General features: G+C 43.6%; 1 protein-coding gene across 1 annotated transcript; it reads left to right on the top strand.

Moving 5' to 3' along the window:
• The first annotated feature begins 4,099 nt into the window (after positions 1 to 4,099).
• Positions 4,100 to 21,833, top strand: LOC128417631 (acyl-CoA (8-3)-desaturase-like). The gene is made up of 12 exons (XM_053396577.1): positions 4,100 to 4,490; positions 10,777 to 10,887; positions 12,125 to 12,322; positions 14,467 to 14,568; positions 15,000 to 15,128; positions 15,360 to 15,417; positions 16,207 to 16,283; positions 16,838 to 16,935; positions 17,929 to 18,025; positions 18,273 to 18,352; positions 18,726 to 18,851; positions 20,221 to 21,833. The coding sequence occupies exons 1-12, from the start codon at positions 4,269 to 4,271 to the stop codon at positions 20,270 to 20,272; spliced, it is 1,350 nt and encodes a 449-aa protein (XP_053252552.1). The 5' UTR covers positions 4,100 to 4,268; the 3' UTR covers positions 20,273 to 21,833.
• The last annotated feature ends 1,169 nt before the right edge of the window (positions 21,834 to 23,002 follow it).

Raw genomic sequence — 23,002 nt, 5'->3', positions numbered from 1 at the left:
ATTTCAAAAAGTGAAAATCTGGACACAAAAGTTTGCCCAAAGTTGTTGATATATTTTTTAAGGAAATTCGCCAAAATCTAGACTTCCTACATGGGTTGTCATAAAGCCGGATTTTCCCGGACATTTAAGCAATTTCCACACAGACACTGTTTCCAACTGCAGTTTTCTGACTATGTCCGGGAAATTCTGGGATGTATGGCAACCCTATGTCAAGGGACCAGCTCCCAATAGCCTTGGAGCTAGCCTTCTTGCTGGGATAGCAGTAGCCAAATGAACAGAATTGAAAACCAACCCTAGAAGGTAGTATCACTGCCACCGCTTCTTAGTACAACAGCCTGGGCCAGGAGACTCCCTGAACCTCTACACCCACCGGCCGCTCACCCACAGTTCACCCGCATCAATGTGCCTGCCCTTCTGGGGGTAGAAGGAGATTAGAGATGAATGGGCATCAGTGGACAGGTGGCAGGTGGGCCATAGGCATGCAGCAAAAGAAGGGGGGGAAGGCGGTGAGCAGCATGCTCCTTGGAGGTCAGATCTGCTGCCCCCTAGCTGTCCAGAACCTGCCATCCTGAGGCAACTGTCTCACCTTGCCACATTGAGTATATGAGCTTGACAAGCAAAGCATGGCCCCACCAGTTTGTTTGTCATCCAGTGTCGGAGCCAGCCGTTACAAATGGCGCTTATTTAGCATAAAATAAAGACGCAGAGAGCCAGCATATTTCCATGGACGGAGGGCAGCTCATTCAGACATCTTCTCCTCTCCTCCGGTCACTTTTATTATCCTTTGTTCTCTCCAGCCGCATGGCTGCATTCCAGTGTCTCATGTTACCTCATCCGGCCAAGGCTTAAACCCACCCACACCATATAGGGTCATCACTGCCCAGAGGAAACACAACTCCATTTAAGGTCAATACATTCCAATACATTGTAAAGCACGGACATGCTGGTCACCAAGGTCAGCAAGGCACCAGGTGGCACTACAAGCCTTTGCCATGACTTCCTGGCTCCCACAATCCAGATCTACATGCCAAGCCTAAAGGGAACCTTGTGGTTGCTCAAAGCCATCTAGCAAATAATGCCACATATATCTACCCTGCCAGATATTTTTTTAAATCCCAAAGAGACACACCAAAAGTAGATGAGACAGCTTTTTAAATAAGATTACGGCTGATACATAGGACCTGTCATTTGCATCATATAAATGAAAACATATTTTCCATAAAAATCATTATCTTTCAGATTAGATATGTACAATTTTGATCTAGTTAAAATGTAATTCACAGATTCCTATATCATTTCAGAGGTAAATGTAGTGTAACTCTCCTAGCAAGTGTACTCAAGTGAGAACAGTGGTGTTCAGAACCAAGGGAGTGGATTGTGGGTTGAAGAAAGTCCATTTGCCCTCCCAGGCAGGCAGTTTTGTGGACAGGCCCTGAGCCACTCTAGTGAACCGGTGAATGGCAGGCTGGATCATCCACCTGCCAAGCATTTGAACTATGGTGGCAGGAGGTCTTTGGTGTTCCCCTGGGTGCAGGACCAAGTGACCAATAGGGGCACTGGGACCTGGGACAGGATAAATTGCAGCCTGCCAGAACAATTGGCCTCTTCCTTTTGGTGGATGGAGGGGATTGTGAGTTGAAAAAACTGCCCCCTTAACATGCAACCTGGAGAAAAACCTGAGGATCATAAAGTCTCCCTGCTAATTAAAATGAGATGAGGATAACAAGTTAATGTCGTAGTATTTAAAACCAAGGACTTGATGTTCTTTGGAAGCATCATTACTCAGATGCAAGCCCCACTGAACCCAACAAGTTGGAACAAGTGCAGTCTGAAGGCCTGATCTGCTCCACCAAGCTTTAGCTGGTGGCCCATGAGCCATAAACTCAATATTTTGGAGGTGGTAGTGATGCTACAGGGAGAATAGGGTGCAGACCTAGGCAGGACTTGTCTGACTTTCACTCATTCTCATTATGCTAGGCTGGCTGAAGAGATTTAATCTTCTCTTCATAGCCTGTGGCTGTAATGGGAATGAAAATCCCCACAGCATGGAAAGAACATTGCCTCCTCCTTAAGTGACCTACATGCATCAGCTGGGTGGGGTCTCTGTATGTGTATGTCCTATATGTATGTGTATGAAGGAGTTTTGTACGTGTCCCTAAATGTGTGTGTGTGTCTCAGGCCCTCCATATGTCCTTATTTTCCAGGGACATCCCTGATTTAGAGAAGCCGTCCCGGTTTCTGATTTGATGGAGTGCCATCACAGCTGCCCTCCCCGCCCGTGCTGGGCGCCACACCCCCACAGGTGGCGCACCATGACCCTGGGATGCGCGCCAGGCACTCCCCCGCCTGCTCTCCGCCCCCTAGTGCCAGAGCATGACCTCCGCCACTGGGCTTCAGGCCCGGTTTTGGTACAGAAACTGCTTTGGTGCCCTGTATGATGACCTTTGGGATGCGGGTGGCACTGTGGGTTAAAGCCTCAGCGCCTAGGACTTGCCGACCAAAAGGTCGGCGGTTCGAATCCCCGCGGCGGGGTGCGCTCCCATCGCTCAGTCCCAGCGCCTGCCAACCTAGCAGTTCGAAAGCACCCTCGGGTGGAAGTAGATAAATAGGGACCGCTTACCAGTGGGAAGGTAAACGGCGTTCCGTGTGCTGCGCTGGCTCGCCAGATGCAGCTTGTCACGCTGGCCACGTGACCCGGAAGTGTCTCCGGACAGCGCTGGCTCCCGGCCTATAGAGTGAGATGAGCGCACAACCCTAGAGTCTGGCAAGACTGGCCCGTACGGGCAGGGGTACCTTTACCTTTACCTATGATGACCTTTGCCAAGAGAGAGAGAAGGGAAATGTGTCCTTGTTAATTCTTATCAATGTTCTCTGTGGCTTTCAGGACAGTGGTATCATTCTGGAGCGGCTGTCTGACTTAGGGGTGAGTGGCACAGCTTTGTGGTGTTCCCAATCCTATTTGGTTGGTTGTTTCCAGAGGGTGATGCTTGGGAAATGCTATTCTGCCCCATGGAGTCTTCACTGTGATGTTCCTCAGGGTTCAGTCTTACCCCCCATGCTGTTTAACATCTACATGAAACCACTGAGTGGGGTTATCCAGAGGTTTGGACTATGTTGTCAGCAATATGTGGATGACACACAGCACAGGTGTGGCAGTGGATGATTGTCTTGCCTCAGTAATGGATTGGATGAGAGCCAACAAACTGATGCTCAATTCAGATAATGTTGAGGTGGGTGGTTTCTAGAACAGATGGATGGGGGGTGGCCCCATATCACTCCAGTGAGTAAAAAAGCTACGTGCTCTCTGAGGGAACACATACTTAGCTCTTTTCACTCACTGGAGCAATATGTGGCTAGGGATAAGGGTTTTTTTTATTCTCTCAGTTTCTCATTTGGTGCTTATTAAATCCAGTTATCCACATTTCTGCAGTAACTTGCATTAAAAAAAATCCTAATAAAAATTCATGCGGAATTTAATGTGAATTACTTTAATACAATTTTATACACAATTTTAACTAACATACAATTGTTTGCAAACAAGTTTCCCCAATATAATACAATTTTCTGTGTTATTTTCATTTTCATGCACACTTTCCCCTAATATATCTATTTTCGTAAACTATGGTTGGAGAACTGAATTGCATGATTTGAAAAATTGCAGGTATCAAAGGATGACCGTGTTTCAATTCTCATAATGTTTCGCAACGGGAAGATTTGGCTTCAAACACAAACATTAAATTTCTCACCTGTCCCTTCCTGTGGCATAATTGTTGTGATTATATCTCCATGTTCTCTTCTCTTAATGCTGTTGCTTGGAAAAGGAAGCAATATTACTCTGGAAGTGATCTGTGATGGTGGCTGGCAAATATCAAACTTCTATTGGGGTGAAGCTATAACTCTCGCACAATTCAGAGCACCCAAAGATAAATGGCTTCTATGTATGTGGCTGTATTTATTAAAGCGACAATTATTCACATGCTCGTTCTCCCAGTTCTGAGGTCTAGTAGGTGTGAAGGATGCACAGGCATGACGGAAAGGTGACTCTTGCAAAATTATGGGGAAAGGAAGCCAAAGGGAGGAGCAGGAGAAAGGCAGCTGTTTTGAAAGAGAATGCCTGAAGTAACAGAATGTCCTGGGTGGTGGGTTGGATTGCTGCAACAGGTGTGTGTATCTATATAAACCTGTCTGAAATATGAAACAGGTGGCTCCAACCCGGATAAAGAGCACAGTAACTAGCTGGAGAAGCTGGTGCTGCACTGTCAGTCAGAATGCCTCCACAGTCAGGCACTGTTCTAGGAGGAAAGGAACCTTGCTTAGATGCTCCACAGCTTTTCACCTGGGAGGAGATAGGACTCCGCTCGGGCAAAGGGAACTCCAAGGAAGAGAGGTGGCTGGTCATCAACCGGAAAGTCTACGATGTCAGCAAGTTCTATTGGCGGCACCCTGGAGGAAGGCGCGTCATCAGCCACTATTCCGGACAAGATGCCACGGTGAGACCTTATTGCGGGGCAGAGAGCAGTGGAGAAGGACCATCACGCAGTGGCAGAGCACATGTCTTGAATCAGGAGTAGAGAAACTCCAGCCCATAGACCTGCTAGGGGATCCCATTTGGTCCATGAGGTCATGGCAGTCTAACATCACTGGCTTGCATCAGCTGATGGGGATGGGGCTCGATCCTACTGGGTGCATCTTTGCCAGCATGTTCCCTGCAAGAAACACACTGGCAAAGCAGACCCTTGTAGAGAGCAGGGTTGCACCCTCTGCTCAACAGCTGGAGAGGGGAGAGTTCAATGCAGGGAATGCATTGGCAAAGCAGATCCATCCCTGCAGCCCTCTGAGTTTAACCCTGGTAAGTACACTTAGAATTACAGCCACAATTTTATATTTCACTACAGAATGTCTTAGCTTTGCAGATTAAATTGGCAAACTATGAAATATACTAATCTGTTGTACACCTGAAATTAAAATTTAGAAAACACCACCTGAGATTAAGAATAGTGTAAGTAAAGGATGTTGTGTTTGGGATTGTCTTGACTGAACAGTTATGAGCCGGATATTGACCTTGGTGATTTAAAGTTTTCTCATTTTGCCTTGGGCACACTTTCTAGCACACTTCTTGCATGTCAAAGTAAACTAAAGGTATTTTATTTTTACATATATATTTTCTGTTCCTAACCAAATGAACATTCTGGCACCCACAAAAACAGGTTTATTCAAATTACATGTAACTGAAGTTGGTGTTAATTGACATGGTGCAATCCTAGAGCCTGTGGCTCTCCAAATGTTGCTGGGATGTGACTCCTATTCTCCCTGATGACTGGTCATGCTGGCTGAGACTGATGAGAGTTAAAGTCCACCTAAATCTGAAAAGCTGCTGATTCCCTGATGTCTACTCAGAAGTAAGCCTCACTGATTTCAGAGGGACTCACTCCTGGGTAAAGGGTGTACAGCGTTTCAGCTTAATTTGCATAAAACCTGGTGCAATTTTTGTCTGATAATTCTCATCTGCCTTGTGAGGAAATTCCCATGACAAAGAAATAGAGATGGAGAAATACCATGGTGCACAAAGAGAGAAAAGAAGGCGCCAGAATGCAGGGTTCCAGTTGAAGGGTGGGGTTCTTTGAGAAATTCACATGCCTCTGACCTCCCCCCACCCCCGTTTTAGTCCAATCATGCCCCCCCATAGTCTTTTAAATGCAGCAACTAAAGGGGCTCTGACCCAGCATGCAATTTGAGCATCACCTCACGGGAAAAGTCTAGACTTCTGACATGGGTTGCCATACATCTGGATTTTCCCGGATGTTTAAGCAATTTACAGAAAGGGTTTAACTAATAACGCAGGTGCTCACATTCATGCACAGCCACCCTCACAGGGATCCAGAAAGTTGTGGTGGAGTTACACTGCCTAAAGGTGTCTTCTTTGAAGCGAGTAGCCAGACCAACTTTCCCCCTAGTAAGTCCCTGGCCACCTGTTTAATACCCACAGGGTAATACGAACAGGAATGAAACATTGGCTAAGAGTCGCAAACATCAGCTGCGTTCTCACATGCCTATCACTGCTTCAGATCTCAGAAGTAGTTGCAGCAGGTGCCAGTGAGTTATTCAGTGCCAAGAAGACTGAGGCAGGCAGCCCAACTCAAGTTATAGATTTAAGGACTAGTGTTAAAAGGCTGGAACGTGTCAATTATTTAGTTTGCCGTAATATTTCTACCAACATTAGGGTGTGTGGGCAGGAGAAGGTGTCAATCGGTTTCTCTACCTCAGGCAGAAAACATGCACTGGATTCCTTCTGGGCGGGGGGGGGGGGAGGAATATATCAGTTCTCTCGGTTCTCTTCCAATCTTCCAATCGATTCTCCACATTTCTACGGGAATTTACAATTATTCTTTTTAAAATCCTCATAAAATTCTTCAGTGGTTTTGACCAGTGCCATTTTTCTAGAAAAAGGTGCTGGAACTCAACATGAACTGCTCTCTTGTTCTCTTAAAATGGCAATGGCGCCCACCTGGGAGGTGCTGGAACTGAATTCCAGTGAATTCTGGCTGAGAAAAATCCCTGGCATTGACTAATGTACACATGTTGTGATGCATTTGTGTATTATTATTATTATTATTATTATTATTATTATTATTATTATTATTATTATACCCCACCCATCTGGCTGGGTTTCTCCAGGGTCTCTGGGCCGCTTACAGCACATATAAAGACATAGTAAAATGTCATTTTACTATTCATGCTATTTTCATGAACATATTTATTTGTATGCACACCTTAACCCAATATATGTATTTTGGTAAATGTTGTTTGCTTAAAGAATGGCATCGCAATATTCAGATAGGTGTGAATTTCAAAGGACAGCTGCATTTTGTTTATCATATTATTTTGGAAACTGTGAATTTATAGGTTTGAATTTAAATGTGAGCTGAATTTAACCCAGTCAGATGAGTGGGGTACACAAAATAAATAATTACTATTATTACATATTGACTTCCTCCCCCATCCTTGCTTCGGGGCTTACAACATGGACACATGGCTGATGCCCACAAGTTAGAATATTCCTCAGTACGACATGTGCTCACCATGCCCATGAAATCTCCTCATCTGATATGCCTTCACACCGCGTTTGTACCTCCTACTGGAATGGACTGGCTTAGGCCACAAGGGCCATTTAAAGATTCCTGGGACTCCATCGTGTTCTTACATGATTGTCTTTCAGTGTCACAAACCACAGACGCTCTTGGATTCAGATGCCAGCGAAATAATTAGGGTTCCACCTACCATTAGGCAAGTGAGGCAGCGTGCCTCAGGTAGTAGGATGGAGGGTACTTTTAAAGCCTATAAATTACCATTTATATTAAGATTGCTGCAATATGTTTATCAACACTGGGTGAGTGAAGGAGGAGATGTCATTGGGCTTTCTACCTCAGGCAGAGAAATGTCCTGGGCCATATCCAGGCTTACAGATTTTATCGCTTCTGAGAACATGAACAAGAGGCTGATGCATAATTATGACATCTGGTCATGCTAGATGTTTCTTAGTCTGATATGTCTTAAGCTGGAATGAATTGACTTATGGGGCCCTCCAGACTGTTTTGTTGTTGTTTGTGGGTATATTCTTCAACATGTCCTTGATGCAATAATAGTGCATTAGTAGTGAATTTACACTGGACTGTCCACACGCCATGCCACTTGGTTAGTTGTTCTCCAGTGCTTCATCAGTGTTACTGTATTACTGCCATCTGGAGGGATGTGCTTACCCTATAGTGCACCACCAAAAGAGGGAGAAAAGAATAAACCCAGAACATCAGTAGCATAAAAAGTTCCAGGATTACAGCAGGTGGTTAAAGGGTGTGTGTTGATTGGAAATGAAACAGGCTATCTGCCCCCAAAACATTTGCAGGCACAAACAGTATTGAAAGCAGGACTGTGTAAAAGTGCCCCAATATCATCGTGAATACAAATCATCACGAAGTGACATCTGGAGGGGTCGTCAGGCTGGAATGTACTGTTTTAATGGCACAACGTAACATAGGAGAAGGTATTCCTGGCACCACTTTTGAGTGCAAGCAGCTAATGGAATCACGGCACCATCTGATGTGCCACGTAAGCACAACACTGGAAAAGTTTTCTGACTGGTGATGCATGCTGTGTCGGGTTGTTTGAATATTACTTCTAAACATATTTATATACCACTATGTGATTTTTATTAAAAAAACAAAGCAGTTTCCAGCAACGAAAAATGAAACCACACAGTAAAAACCACAAAAAGTTAAACATCCATCAACCATTGCGAAAGGATTTGTTTTGAATTGCCCGCATAGACCTGGCAGAATAGAAAAGGTTTGAGCAAGTATTTAAAAGTTGGCACAGAAGACACATTGCTGTATCTATTGGCAGAGTACTCCACAAGAATGGGCCAATGGAAGCAGGAAGCATGTGTGGTAGGAGAACCCATGTTTACATCACTGCTGCTGTACTCTGTCACCCCAAATCAGAAATCGGCCTTTTAATCAATGCGGGTGGGAAAGATACTGATGTGCACTGACTCATGTTGACAACAGGGGGCAGTGCTCAGAACGCCTCTGCATTTGACTTCACCCACCAAAACTATAACTAACATAGGGTTTGCCATTTAGGGCATTGCTGAGTGCTTTGAGGTTTTGAGTTTTTTTCTACAATCAAGCAGTATATACATTTTATGAAGAAAATAATAACTATGTTCTTCCTTCAATGATTTTTCAAGTGCCTTCTGTCTTTAGCTGTGATTTTCATGTCTCCTCCTCTGAGGGAATAAGAAAACACGGAAAGACTTCTTGCCTATCCATCTGTTGAACTTTTGGTAATATATGTCGCTGGAAAGGTGTTTGATGAAACTGAAATGTGACGTGAGAAAGGAATTGGGTACAATAAAATGTGATTCATTTTAAAGTGAGTTCATTCTGAAGTTTGGAAGCTCCTTTGAGAAATCGTGTAAACTCTGTTGGCATCTACAGAAGCCTTCTGTGGGTGGAAGATTTCTTGCTGGTTATGAAACTCACAGTCATAAGCAAAGAGTCACTGCCTGAAGGCCTTTGGACTCAGCTGGACTGTTACATTAAAAGTTATTTGTATGTGTTGTATATGTGATATTGCCACCAGATAGTGGCCTGGAGTCCTGTTTTTCTTTACCTGCTTCCCCTGTTTAAACTGAAATGCTTCTTTGATGTGTCTAGATCCAGCCTCTGTACACACACAAAAACACATCCTCAACCCTCAGCATTGCTTCTTGTGCTCAGCCCATTTGGCTTCTGAGACCTCACCAGGCACACATGTTTCTGAGCTCTTTTCAGCCACAAGGCCAAGGCACTTGCTTTGTTTATTTTGAATGACCACTGAGATTCTATTGATGCTGAATTCTGAATGCAGTTAATTAGGGTAGTCTCTTTACAGGGCTAATTCAAATGTAATGCTAAACAAAGGCTTGACCTTCCTTAGGCTGATGTGCTCCCTCTTTCTCTCCTTGTATACTTCAGTTCTCTTCCATAGTTTCCTGTTACATCTGAATGAGCAAACTTTGGTTGCAAATTGTTGCTCCAGAGGACTACCGCAAACTATTGTTCATGGTTTGGATTCTATGGCAAACTATAGTTTGCCCGAACCAAAAATCAAGGAGGCCCATGGAAAATTAAAAAAAGGAGAGTGCTTTCCTGAAGATCAGACCAAATGACATCATAATGGGTGATCATTACTATCAGTCTTGGACCTCTAGTTTCTGTTAACTCATTTAACAGGAACTGTATACCAGTCTTGATTTGTGAATCACTGGCTTCACAAGTACTTACAGCAAAATGTGAAACTTACTTATCAGAAATAAAATATAGTTGTTCATTTGTTGTTGTTGTTGCTGCTGCTGCTGCTGCTGTTGCTGTTGTTGTTGTATATGTATTTATACCCCACCTTTCCTTGAGGGAACTCAAGGCAGCTTAAAGAAAAAAATAAGAACCGCTAAAAGCATAGAAAAAACAATAATTAAAAAACATAAACATTGATAAAATTAAAACTATATACATATATAAAATCTATTAAAACCATACCAATAATTACAATATAAATAGCACAGCACCAGCCCTTTCATTAAAAGCATCTCATTTCATCATAGGATTCAGTGAAGAATATCCTGCTAGATAGTCCTTTCTAGAATGCCCAAAAATAAAAATAAAAATGGAATGATCAACCCAGAATGAGCTTAGTGATCACTTACTGTCAAAAAGTTCTTGGTCAGAATATCAAAAAGTTCTTGTTTGGTCAGAATATCTTTCCTTGTAACTTTAACCCATTGGTTCAGGTCCTACCCTCTGGAGCTGGAGAAAACAAGCTTGCTCCATCCTCCATGTGACAACCCTTTAGTTATCTGAAGATGGCAATCATATCTCCTCTCAGTGTGCTCTTTTCCAGGCTAAACATACCCAGCTCCTTCAACCTTGCCTCATAAGACCCTTGATCATCTTGGTTACCCTCCTCTGCTCACATTCCAGCTTGTCAATATCATCCTCAAATTTTGGTGCCCAGAACTAGACACAGTACTCCAGGTGGGGTCTCACCAAGGCAAAACAGAACAGTACTGTTACTTCCCTTGATTGGGACCCTATAGTTCTGTTCCTACAGCTTAGAATAGCATCAGCTCTTTCTTCTTCTTCTTTTTGCTGCATCACTTTGTTGACTCATGTTAAGTTTGTGGTGTACTAAGACCCCTACATCCTTTTACATTATTGTTTGTTTGTGTGTGTGTGTGTTTAGGATGCCTTCACCGCTTTCCACAAGGATGAGGACCTAGTAAAGAAATACCTGAGCTCACTGCTAATTGGGGAGCTGGCACCTGATCAACCAAGCTGTGAACCCACCAAAAAAGTAAGTTTTCCATGTGGTGTGCATGGCAAAAGCAACTGGACTAAAATGCTTTACATGTTCTAATTGAGCAAAAGCACATTGTAGATACCAAAGAACTTAGCTGCAGGATTTCCCTTTGGTGGCTTAGGCCCCATGGATCCCTAAGGGTACACTTTTCATGATGCTTTAGAACCTCAATATTGCTCCTCACCCCTTGTCCCCATGGTAGAGATGTGAAAGAGAATGGCTTTGCACACAGCCACCATGGAAGAGACAACCATAAACTTGTGCAACTGGGTAGGTGGTGGAGGGATCTGGTTGGATATTTAAATCTCTCTGCCTTGATCCTTCACTAAGCACCTGCCCCATTCTTCACTGGTCACCAGTAAAGTTGTGTTTATGGCTAAAATGGGGAGATTTCCCGCACAATTTAGAACCCTGCAAAATTGAGGATCTAGATCATGTGAGGAGCAAAGGCATTCCACACTTTGGATTTCATCCTCATGGAAGGAGATGAGGATAGCAAAGCAGAGTTGGAGCCTAGTGAGATTGCCCTGCTTCCTTGTAGGATTTACATGCAACTAGCATGCCAAGTGCACTTCCCCTGCGTGCGAAGACAGGCTCTGGCAGATGGAACGGACAAGTGGCTCTCATGGTCAAGAAGGCAGAGAAGGGAAATTCTGGCCCTAAAACTCTGCTGCCTTGCAGGATATCTTTGTTAGAAGGAAAGGCTAAGGAGTAAACCCTAAACAGATCCAGAGTGGAATCCCTAAGATAGTTGGATGGTGTCTTAGATGCCTCATTCTGGCAACTCCAGCAACCAAGCTGGTGCCAAGTGTGTTGCTCTGCTTTCCTTTGGACCACATCAGTGAGGCTGAGAAGTCAGGGTCTTGACATCTGAGCATTCCATTGTCTTTCGAGATAGACAGATGCCAACAACAGCACAGGAGGCATCTGGGTAGAAAAACCTCAACTCTTACAGAAAATCCATTCATTACACTCCTTGAAGTTACTGTGGAGAGACAGAGCAGAGAGTGGTTTTCCACTGCTCCTGGTTAGACAATGCCCTGAAATCATCACGCCCCTCTTATCTTAGAGTCCTGTCCCATCCCACCCCCTGTTGAAGGAGAGCTGACCAGCTGGCTTGGCCTCTCTGTTACCATCGTGATCTCTCTAGAGAAAGTGTAGTAATGCTACAGTTCAAATCAGATGCATGTACTTTGTGAAGGGGGAACTTAACCATGGTCATTTCTCACAGGATATGCTGATACAAGATTTTCGTGAGCTGCACAGCACAGTGAAGAGATCTGGACTCCTGAAGGCCAGTTATCCCTTCTTCGCCTTCATGTTCCTGCATGCTTTCCTGATAGACATTGCATCCTGGCTCGTCATCTGGTACTTCGGAAAAACATGGACCCCTTTCCTCATTGGTATAGCATTGTTCACCATTGCACAGGTAAATGTGTTTGCATTACTGTGTGCAGCAGGATTCAGTCTGGACTATTCTGGACCAGTTACCTGTCTTAGTGCTTTGTCATATCCTCACCCCCCTAAGCATTTGGCATAGCTTGTGGAATTTCAGCATATCATGGTGATTAGCTAAATACTGCCTACAGTGACTTTCACATCCCTACTAAATGAGTTATCAGGCATCAAACCTGGGAACCTGAACACACAAATTTAATGTTACCAGCTGAAAATTGGTCTAGTTTGTCAAAGTGGGAGTTCAAGGTACCACTTAAAACTACAGCTAAACTTGCACTTTTAAAAGCGTGCTCTGCTCTGCAACAGGCAAAAGCTACTTATTTTTTATTAAAAGTTTTAAAATAAGAAAATTTCCCAAAGGAGTTAATTTGCAGTCATCTTATTCCCCATTGTCCAGTCAATCAACATCCACTGTTTGAGACTACTACTCCCTTTTTCAAATCCCTACTTTCATGAATTTCAGCCATACACCTGACCTTACTGACTGCAACAGCAGCTGGGAGGAACTAGCCAGGCATATAAATTTAGAGTGGGGTTTCCCAAACTTGGGTCTCCAGCAAACTTGGGTCCCCAGCTGTTTATGGACTTACAACTCCCATCACCCCTAGCTGGCAAGACCAGTGTTCAGCACTGATGGGAACTGCAGTCCCAAAAAAACAGCTGGAGACCCAAGTCTGGGAAACACTGATTTAGAGCAACCTAGCAAAAGGAGCCAGCTCCACAAGCTGCAGGGAGCCCCAGCGGACAAGTGTCAAAGCAAGTTAAACAGCCAGGCAAGTTCGGCAACAGGGCCTGGAAGCCAGGACGCACTATGCTGCCTGACCTTTCCTTGATCTAAAGAAAACCTGTCCTGAGAGAACTTCTCCAGAGGTGGAATGATCCTAGTAGTGGGCAATTTGACAACTGGGTGTGTGATCGGTGTGTAGGCCGTAGGATTTATTGCTTGTCTGATGTGAAGGTTGTGGATATCACCTGTCACCTAGATAGCATAGCATAGTAGATAGTAGTAGTAGATAGTGATGCGGAGGTTGCGGTGCACATTGGCACAAATGGCATGGGGAAATGTAGTTGTGAGGTCCCAGAAGCAAAATTAGGGTTGTTTGGTAGAACTCTGAATGCCAGCAGCTCCAAGGTAGTTTTCTCTGCAATGCTGCTGGTTCTGTGCGAAAGGCCAGTTAGACAGGCACAGCTTTGTAGTCAAAATGCATGTGGTCTCAATGTGTGTAAACAAGTATGAAGTGATGCATGTCAAGGCAAAAATAAAATAAAGTTCTTAATTTCACATGCATGTTCATGAGGTCTGAACTGGTGGAACTGACTGTCTAGGAAGGAGACCTTGGAGTCACAGTAGATTGATAAAGATGTCAATCCAGCATTTTCTTCTTCATTTTGAGGCAAAAAAAGTCAGTTGTTAACAGAGAAATAGCAAAAAGTTGCTTCATTGGAAAGAGATGCTGGCACCCTTTGATGTTATGGTAGTGCTGTGTGAGTTGCTTTTTTAGGAATTCACACACACACACACACACACACACAGCTGTTGACCTTGAAAGGCCAGTGGCCATTTGGTAGAGCCATTTGCAATGGAATGGGTCCTTATCATAAATATTATGCCTGGCTAGTATGGGAGCTGATGATTTCAAGGTGAAGATCTGTGTGACTGGCCTTGTTTACATAGTTGTGGGCCTTTAAAAGTTACACCACCCTGTGGGATGAATCCATGGACTGTGGCTTCCACAATGCTACTGTAATACTTAAAATCTTCCATTTCATTGTTCTGTTGTGTTGTGTCCGAACTTTTATAAGCAATATTCATGAGGCAAGCCTTTTTATTATGCCACCGTGGGAAGTGAGGATATATACCCATGCAGGAAGGCCTAGTGCCCTTTTCTATAGTACTAACTTCATGGGAACCAGTTCTCCTTCTGATAAAAGTGCCCAGGCTTCCTGCCAATTTCCGTTGCAAATGTGTGGGGAACTAAACAGGGGCAGAATGAGTAGGATAGCTGCTGTTGCTTTTCCCAAGTCTTAGTGAAAGAGTGAGCCATTTGTTCCTACTAACTCATCTGTGGAAAATAGCCTATCAACATGTATTGATATTGCTTTTTTGCTTTCCAGATCCAGTATGGCTTTCTTCAGCATGATCTTGGGCATGTTTCCGTCTTTCAGAAGCCCAAGTGGAATAGACTGGCTCACCACATTGTGTCAGGAATACTTAAAGTAAGAGCCCAGTATTGAGAGTGGGGTTTTTCCTGCTTAGAACTCATAGAAGCTAAGCAGGAATAGAATCAAACTTCCTGATAAATTCTAGTTCAATAACTTCACTTTTGATACTCTCATCAAATACTTTGTTAAATGACTGCGACTCTCAGGTCAACATCAGAGTATAGCTGTCAATGTTTTCCTTTTTTTAAGAGAAATTCCCTTATTCCAAAAAGGATTCCTCGCAAGAAAAGGGAAAAGTTGACAGCTATGCATCAGAGTGCCCTAGGAGGCTGAAGTTGTCTCTCTCTGTTTTCTCATCGTTGTCATTTTGGACAATTTTTTTTTCCAATTTGTGTGTCAGGAATAAGCACATAACGTAGTTACTCTAACACCACCAACATGAATAATGAAAAATTGGTGGAATTTTCTTTTTATTCTGTTTGCAGGGAGGGCCCCCCAGCTGGTGGAACCATATGCATAACCAGCATCATGCCAAACCCAACTGCTTCCGCAAGGACCCAGATCTCAACATGCATCCACTCCTGTTCAGCCTGGGGAAGTCACTCTCTGAGGAGGTGAGTAGACAGGGGAATGAACACCATGAATAACAGGCACAGTAGGTTAGAGCCATGGTTTGGTTTAGCCTTATGTGCAAACATGGCCATGGAAGCCAATTTCATGTTGCAAACATATATCATAGGCTTCTTTCCTGAATCAAATTCTCTAAGAAAAATCTGTGCAGTGGCAAAAGGTCAGCAAAGTTGTTACCTATGTTTAAACGCATTACTTCTGCTCTCCATTCGCAGCTTGGGAAGAAGAAGAAGAAATACATGCCTTACCAGCACCAGCATAAATACTTCATCCGTGAGTCTCTCTCAGTTGTTTGCTACCCTCAGCAAGGCTGTGTCTCTTTGGGGATTAGGACCGAAGCTTGTTAGATCAGAGGCTGGAGGTTTTGAAAAAAAATATGCTAGAGGCAAATGGATAGATAGAAGAAATGTTATCTTTACTAGTGTTACACAAACCCCAATCTCTGAGCAGTGAGAGACTTCAGACTCCCAGCTTAGGGTTTGTTTCTGCAGAATGAAGATCCCTGGAGATGAGTAGCATTTCCCCACACATTTATACAAGCTGAGCATAAGAAAGAAATTTAACAGCATCAAAACTCCAGCAGATTAGAAGGGGGGACACCAATTCCACAAAGCAAGTCGAGCTGCTCCGTCTCTTTTCAGCTTCAGTTTCAAAACTCTCGAGGTTTTGTTTTTGTTTTGGTTCTCTTTCTCAGATACACACTTTCCTGACTTCACCTCCAGCCAGGGCGGGAGGGATGAAAGTCAAATAGCCTTGAGCTCCTATGGCAACAAATCACCTGCTCTAGGCCAGCTCTTTAATTATGCCAAGCTTGACCATTTTCATTTTTAAAAAATTGTCCATTTCTACAAATGCAAATCAGACAGCTCTAGAGTCACAGGGCTGCAAGGGATCTTGAACGGACACCCCCTCCAACTTAAATTTAGCTCAGTATGATTGCTCCAGAATTACCTGGGAGATGAGAAATACCCAGAAATACTTAGGGGCTTGGATAGCTTGGTTATTACAACTGAAGGAAAATACTCCTCTTTGTTTTATGTTTGCTTTTCTTTTTCTCCATAGTCTTAGCACCGATGACTTTCGTTGTATTTGTGCAGTTGATTATAATACGCTTCGCAATTCAGAGGAAAAAATGGATGGTGAGTCATCTGTGAACTTGTAACTGCACTGTTTCCTCTATGGATAATAATGTAATGGTGGAATGCAGATGTCCTGTGTCCGCACTGCCTGCAGCTAGCCACCAGAGTTGCATTAGAGAAATCATTATTTTATTCCTGTGTCACATGAAGGATGAGTTTACTTTAGTGAATAAACAGAGTAAACAAATCCACTTGGCCTGTGTATGTTGGAACCAATGTCAGTTTGGGGAGGGCGTATTAGATCTACAGTAATCAAGAAGACCAATGTCCATGAGATTTTCATTTGTTCATTCCTCTGATTTGTTATTTGTACGGCCTTTCATAATATCCACTCCGGTGCAGAAACATATGTCCCATCTGCACTGATACTGATCCCCTTCCATACCATGGAGGCAGTTCTTCTTAACATGATGCAGTTCCCAGGGCATTTCCATACATGCAAACATTGCTCTGAGTCACATAGCATCATGGCCTTTGAAGCCATCATAATTGCACCATACAAAGGCAGCGGTTTTCAATCTTTTTTATTGCCTTAACCCAGTTTTCTTTCGCAGGAGTTTTCTTGCATTGTGTTCTACAACATCCGCGTTTGTCTCATGTTTGTTCCTTTAATGGGATTTAAGACCTTCATGGCATTCTACTGGCTGGCCAGGTAAATAATCTGTATGCAAAACGCTCATGGGTGGGGTGGGTGGGGGCATCTGTGCATGTACAAAGTGCTTCCTTTGCATCTCAAATTATCCCACCAGCGTGAACAGATCCGCCATGCAGATGATCTCCCCTGGCCTGGCCTAGCGAAGCAGTCCAAGAAAGTGTCCGTCAGTCCCAAGAGAGACTGTTCCTCTGCCCCCTACTCTGCATTCAGATAGTGGAAAAGTAAAATACAGAAATGGGTGGAATTCAGCACCATGCAGTTACAGACATTTTGTCTGCACAAAGTACATCAGCTTGTGAGATGGAACAATCCCCCTCCCCTCCCCCCACATGCTGCTCTGGGCCTACCTCTGACTCCCCCCCCCAGCTAATGTTGGGGGGGCATAAGTGCTGCTGTGTGAGCAGAAGTCCTTGCACAAATGTGTTACATTTGTTAAGAGATCTCACCCTATATGTTTCCAGCATTATATTTATCACCTGGTATGTGTGGTGTTTTTTTTTTAAATTGAAACTTCAGTATCCATGCAATGTTCTTATGTGGCAAAAAGGCTCATTCACTGGCACAAGAGGCTGCCTAACTATTAATAGACTCCTCTGGAGTTAGCAGTGCCAATTCGATGAAATACAAACAATAGCAGACATCTCCAAGGCAAAGATCCCGTAGTTTCCCAGGTCTTCCAGGCTGTTTGTGAGGCCTTGGTAAAACTGCAAATCCCAGAGATATCTGCACTGGAAAATTCCCATAAGTAAGTCTGCTGGACCTAAGGAAGGCCCATGGAGCATTTGCTCCTCTTATTCCCTTACTCTCATCACTCCTACAGGAGCAGAAAGGGAATAGGGCCTTGTAAGCGGAAGGAGGGTGTAGAAAAATACTTGCTTTGAAAGAATTAGGCCTTTTCATTCTGTATGAGGTGGTATTGGCCAATCTCTGACAGAATGGTGATTGTTGTTGTTGTTGTTGTTGTTGTTGTTGTTGTGTTGATCTACCCAGGTTCCTAGAAAGCACTTGGTTTCTCTGGGTCTCACAGATGAACCACATTCCCATGAATATTGATTATGATAAGAATTTGGACTGGGTGTCTACTCAGGTGAGTTAATATGTACTTCTTCCTCCCAGAGACAATGACTTTCTTTCATCTGATAGGTTTGGCCATCCATTTGCGCTTTCAAGTGCATGGCCTCCTTAGAAAGGGCAAGGTTACATTTCCGTCGAAGAGAGAGTGGTTCAAATGGCCCAGTTGCCATGGTCACATTTTGGTGGGGTTGGTTCTGGAGGCAGCTGTTCCCCTTTGCCGGGCCGTTTAACGGTCTCTCTCCTTTCTCGTTCTCACTTAGCTCGCAGCGACGTGTGATGTGGATCAATCCCTGTTCAATGACTGGTACACGGGGCACCTGAACTTCCAGATTGAGCATCAGTGAGTATGTGACATATGGAAGAGAGACGCTGGCACAGTGTGAATGTGTCTGGAAAAGGCCTTCATTTAAATGACAGCCCATACTCATATTGGGTGGGAAAGGGTTAGGGAACTTCAATAGAGGTGGGATGGCTTTGGCTAACTGAAGGCTCTGCCACTGGTTTATTGTTTATTATTTCCATCCCACCTTTCATCCAAGGAGCTCAAGGTGGTGAGGTAGGTTAGGCTGAGAGCCTAAGACTGACTCAAGTCACCTCCCCCAGCGAGGTGCATGGCTGAGTGGGGATTTGAACCCTGGTATCCCAAGTCCTGGTGCGGCATTTTAACTTCTACACCACACTGGTTCCCCATGTTTCTTGTTCTCTTTCCACAGCCTTTTCCCAACGATGCCTCGCCACAATTATTGGAAGGTAGCGCCTCTGGTGAAATCCCTCTGTGCTAAGCATGGTATTAAGTACCAATGCAAGCCCCTGCTCACGGCTTTTGCAGATATATTGCAGTAAGTTCAATTAATGGCTTTTCCCCACTTGCCTTGTACACCCCCCCATCCTCCAGCCCTAGCAGCCTTTTCGAAACCCTGACTTTAGGAACAACAGAACCAGCTGGGAAGAGAGAAGTTGTGTAAATTGATTCTCAATTTGTATTGTGTTGTTATACGGGCTATGGTCTGCTGTTATTTTTATTGATAATAGTTCAGATACCATATTTTTCCATGTGTAAGACTAGGGTTTTTTTACCAAAAAATTAGGCTTAAAATTGGGGCTCGTCTTATACACGGGTAGTGCTGAGGGAAGTTTTCTTAATTTGAAGTTCCCAAAAATAGGGGGCGTCTTATACATGAGTACATAAGGACTACCGTATTTTTCGCTCCATAGGGCGCACCGGACCATAGGGCGCACCTAGGTTTTAGGGGTGGAAATCAAGAAAAAAAATCTTATTTCCCTCCCAGCCCCAAAGAGCAGCGTACAGGCTGCACGCAACCTCTCCCTTCCGGAGGGGTTGCACGCGGCTATGGCACAAGCCAAGACTGCGCTGTCTTGGCTTCCTCTTTAGCTGTGTGCAACCTCTCCAGCCGGGAGAGGCTGCGCGGGGCTAAAGAAGCCATAGCCACGTGCAGCCTCTCCCTGCCAGAGGGGCTGCGCACGGCTATCCCTGAAGCCTGGAGAGAGAGAGAGGGGTCGGTGCCCACCGACAGCTCTCGCTCTCCAGGCTTCAGCAAAAAGCAACACAAAGCCTTTGAAGCGCAGAGGGAGCACTCCCTCTGCGCTTCGGAGACTTAGCGCTATCGCTGAAGCCAAGGAGCCTGCATTCACTCCATAGGACGCACACACATTTCCCCTCAATTTTTGGAGGGGAAAAGGTGCGTCCTATAGAGCAAAAAATACGGTATATATTTCTTATAGACGGAAAAATACGGTATTGTTTGTTGTAATTGCTGAGAGTGAATTTCTGTTCAATAATTATTTGCTGATATTTAATTTTATTGTATGCTATTATATTCTAATGGAATATTGAATATCACTTTATTTGGCTTAAGTTGCTTATGCTTTATGTTTTTATTATGACACTTTTGTATTGGATCAGATTGTGTTATAAGGTGTACAGTCTTTGTCGCTTCTTCGCACCGCCTTTTGTTTCTCTACACTGCCCAGTGTATAGAATCATAGAACTGTAGGGTTGGAAGGCACCCCAAGGCCATCTAGTCCAACCCCCTGCAATGCAGGAATCTCAGCTAATCTCAGCGACAGTAATACAGAAAGGCGGTGTGCAAATTAAAAGTGAAATTAACAGCGCAAGGAAGAAAGACAAGCACTAAGCTGAAACTAAGCTGAGGATTAATGAGAGCCCTTTTCTTTTTTCCTCTGCAGCACGCTGAAGGAGTCTGGGGAACACTGGCTGGATGCTTATATCCACGCCTAAGGAGAGAGAGGACTTTGGGGACGAATCACCTCGGGATGAACTGTGATCTCCTGTTCTTCCTCTTCCCTGGCACACACACCTTGAGCTGCTGATCTCTGAAGCTTTAGGAATTTGAGGTGGGGCTGGAGCTGAACTTGAGTGAGTGAGAGAGAGAAGGGTGGCTTCTCTGCTGTCTTGCCCCTTTCTGTTTGTGGGGGAATGAAAAATGAAAAAGAGCCTTCGTTCAACTTTGAGACCTTATGAAGAGATAGGGAAAGGGAAACGGTGCTTTGCTTCCTCTGTATTTCCACCTGCAACAACAGTTTCAAAGGTATATTAGGACAAGCAGCCTCCCAACCATTCTGAGTCCTTACACCCTGATCGTTTCCTTTAGTAGACTTTGCACAGTCCTTTAAATGTCTCAGGCTCCTGCCAGATTTGAACATCCAGATTGAATCTTCTTCGTTCCACTGAATGAACTCCACAGATTGCTCAAACAAAAGCATGGTTTGCATTTACTGAGTTGACCTAGAGTCTGCCCAACTTTCAGGCAGAGTGAGGCAGTAGCACCAGGTAAAGGTAAAGGGACCCCCTAACTGTTAGGTCCAGTCGTAAACAACTCTGGGGTTGCAGCGCTCATCTCGCCTGGTAGGCTTTCCAGCTCTGAGGCCAATCTCTTCTTTCCCCTGCCCTCCCTTTCTAGTTTTTCCTCCTCAATGGAGAAATCCAGGATTGTGCCATAGCTTTTGTTGACTGGAGCAGCACACTGCTCCTTTGAAACAAAGACACAAAGCACTAAAGACAGCTGCTGTTTTGGGGAGACAGTGTAAACCCAGAGGTTTTGCCTCCAAATAATGGGACAAATTACACAATGATACAACTCATGGCACAAATCAAACGCTTTCTTATTTTGGGGGTGGCCACATTTAGCTTCCAAACTGATAAGCACTCAGTCATTCAAGTTTCATAATAAAGGGAACAATGATTAAGCAAGATCCAATTTTCTGTGGTTATCAGAAATCTTTTCATTAAGTCCTAAGCAGGCTTCTTGAGCAAGCAAAGCCATTTTCCATTTCTCCCAAACTAAAGTTCTTGCTTCTCATGATGATATAGTTCAGCTTAGCATATAAAGTTGTCTGTTCATGAAGATAATTGGATGAGACCCTATTCTGGGTGGACTTGCCTTCAGAGGTTAGATGGTGGCAACAACCAGGCAGAGGCAGGCCTTCTCCATGAGGCAACCCTGATTAAAACTCCCTCCTATACTCTTATTTAAAACAAAAAAATCTTTCAGGTGCAAAAAAATTAAAAATGTATACTTTTGGCAACCAATGACACCATCTCTGTTGCTCTTTTAATGTCGCTGCTATTGTCTTATTGTATTATATTATTAATTTATGTAATTTTGTTGTAAATTGTCACCATGAAGTCCTTCTATGGTAGAAGAGTTGTATGTATATCAATAAATAAATAAATAAATAAATAAAATAATAAGTAGCCTGCAAACGTGAATGTATGCTGTTTTGAAATTGATGGAAGAACCAACTTCAAAGTTGGGCCTGGTGTGAAATGACTGGGGAGACATACACATCAGCAACAGATGTTTCATGTGACTGGGTACCATAGCTGCTTTTGTGAAAGATTTTGAAAGTAGATAATGAGTGCAAAATTTAACACATCTTTCTACAAAAAGAAATCATAGGAATTCAAACTGTGGTGTGAAAACCTACTTTTTTTTATTCTAGGGGTACGTTTCTCTAGTTTCTCTAGTCCTCTTTTATTTACTCTCAGATTATGTATGCATACTCAGAGTAGTCTTTGTAGTTAAAAGAATTTATTTTGATCTGACTTTGTCCCCACGTGGGGTTTGTTGAAATGCTCAGAAGAAATCTGATTGGTTCTTACGAACACTCTGTAAAAAGTTCTTTTGTGACTAAAACGACCTGGGCCAGGGGCTGGAGGCACAGAGAGACACAGAGAGAGATTATTATATGCACCCTTCCCAGAGTCTTGCTGGTTCAAGCCTCTGTGTGTATTCTTATTAATCAGAGTTCAATCCTTTCTTTACTTTGAGAACGCCTCAGTTGCCAACATTCTGCTTCATTGAATGATTCTAGTATTATGAGAGAGGGAGAGAATTGTCTCCCTATCCACCTTCTCAGCATAATCCAGTAAGCCTTTAACATGCCTTTTTTCCTAAACTACCCCATGTTGTAACATTTCCTCATGGAGTTGTTCTTGGGGTGGATTTAAACTCATGTTTTTAACGTTAGGAAAGAGTTAAGGAAGGGTTGTGGTAACGCAGAAGGACAAAGGACGCATTGCTCTTAATGTTCTTAATCTGTTATTAAGAGCAACCAGCAGCGTTTTGATGAAAATAAACCCACAACGAGGTAAGAAAAGCAATCTAAATTACAAGTACGCCCTGTGATGTTTTAGAAAGATATATCAAATATCATTCTAATAATGTTAAACAGGTCAGGGTCGATTCAGCCTTGATCATGGCATTATGATTATCGGCAGTTTTATTCTCAGTCCTTTTGACCCTAACATGAATTTTGCTTTTTCCATGGCTGTCGCATAGTGGGTCGACTAAAATAGCTCAAACACTTCATTTTCTTTATTGATAGCTTGCAAAATAATAAAAAAACCTCAACTTTTGTGTCTGGATTTTCACCTTTTGAAATTTGGCAACCGTAGTCAACTAACATCACGGAGTGTAAGGGACGAAGGGGATTAATTTTGTTGTTT

The sequence above is a fragment of the Podarcis raffonei genome, chromosome 1, assembly GCF_027172205.1.
Source record: "Podarcis raffonei isolate rPodRaf1 chromosome 1, rPodRaf1.pri, whole genome shotgun sequence".
Taxonomy (NCBI): domain Eukaryota; kingdom Metazoa; phylum Chordata; class Lepidosauria; order Squamata; family Lacertidae; genus Podarcis; species Podarcis raffonei.
The sequence above is the reverse complement of the archived record's forward strand: the minus strand, read 5'-3'. Positions and strand labels throughout refer to the sequence as shown.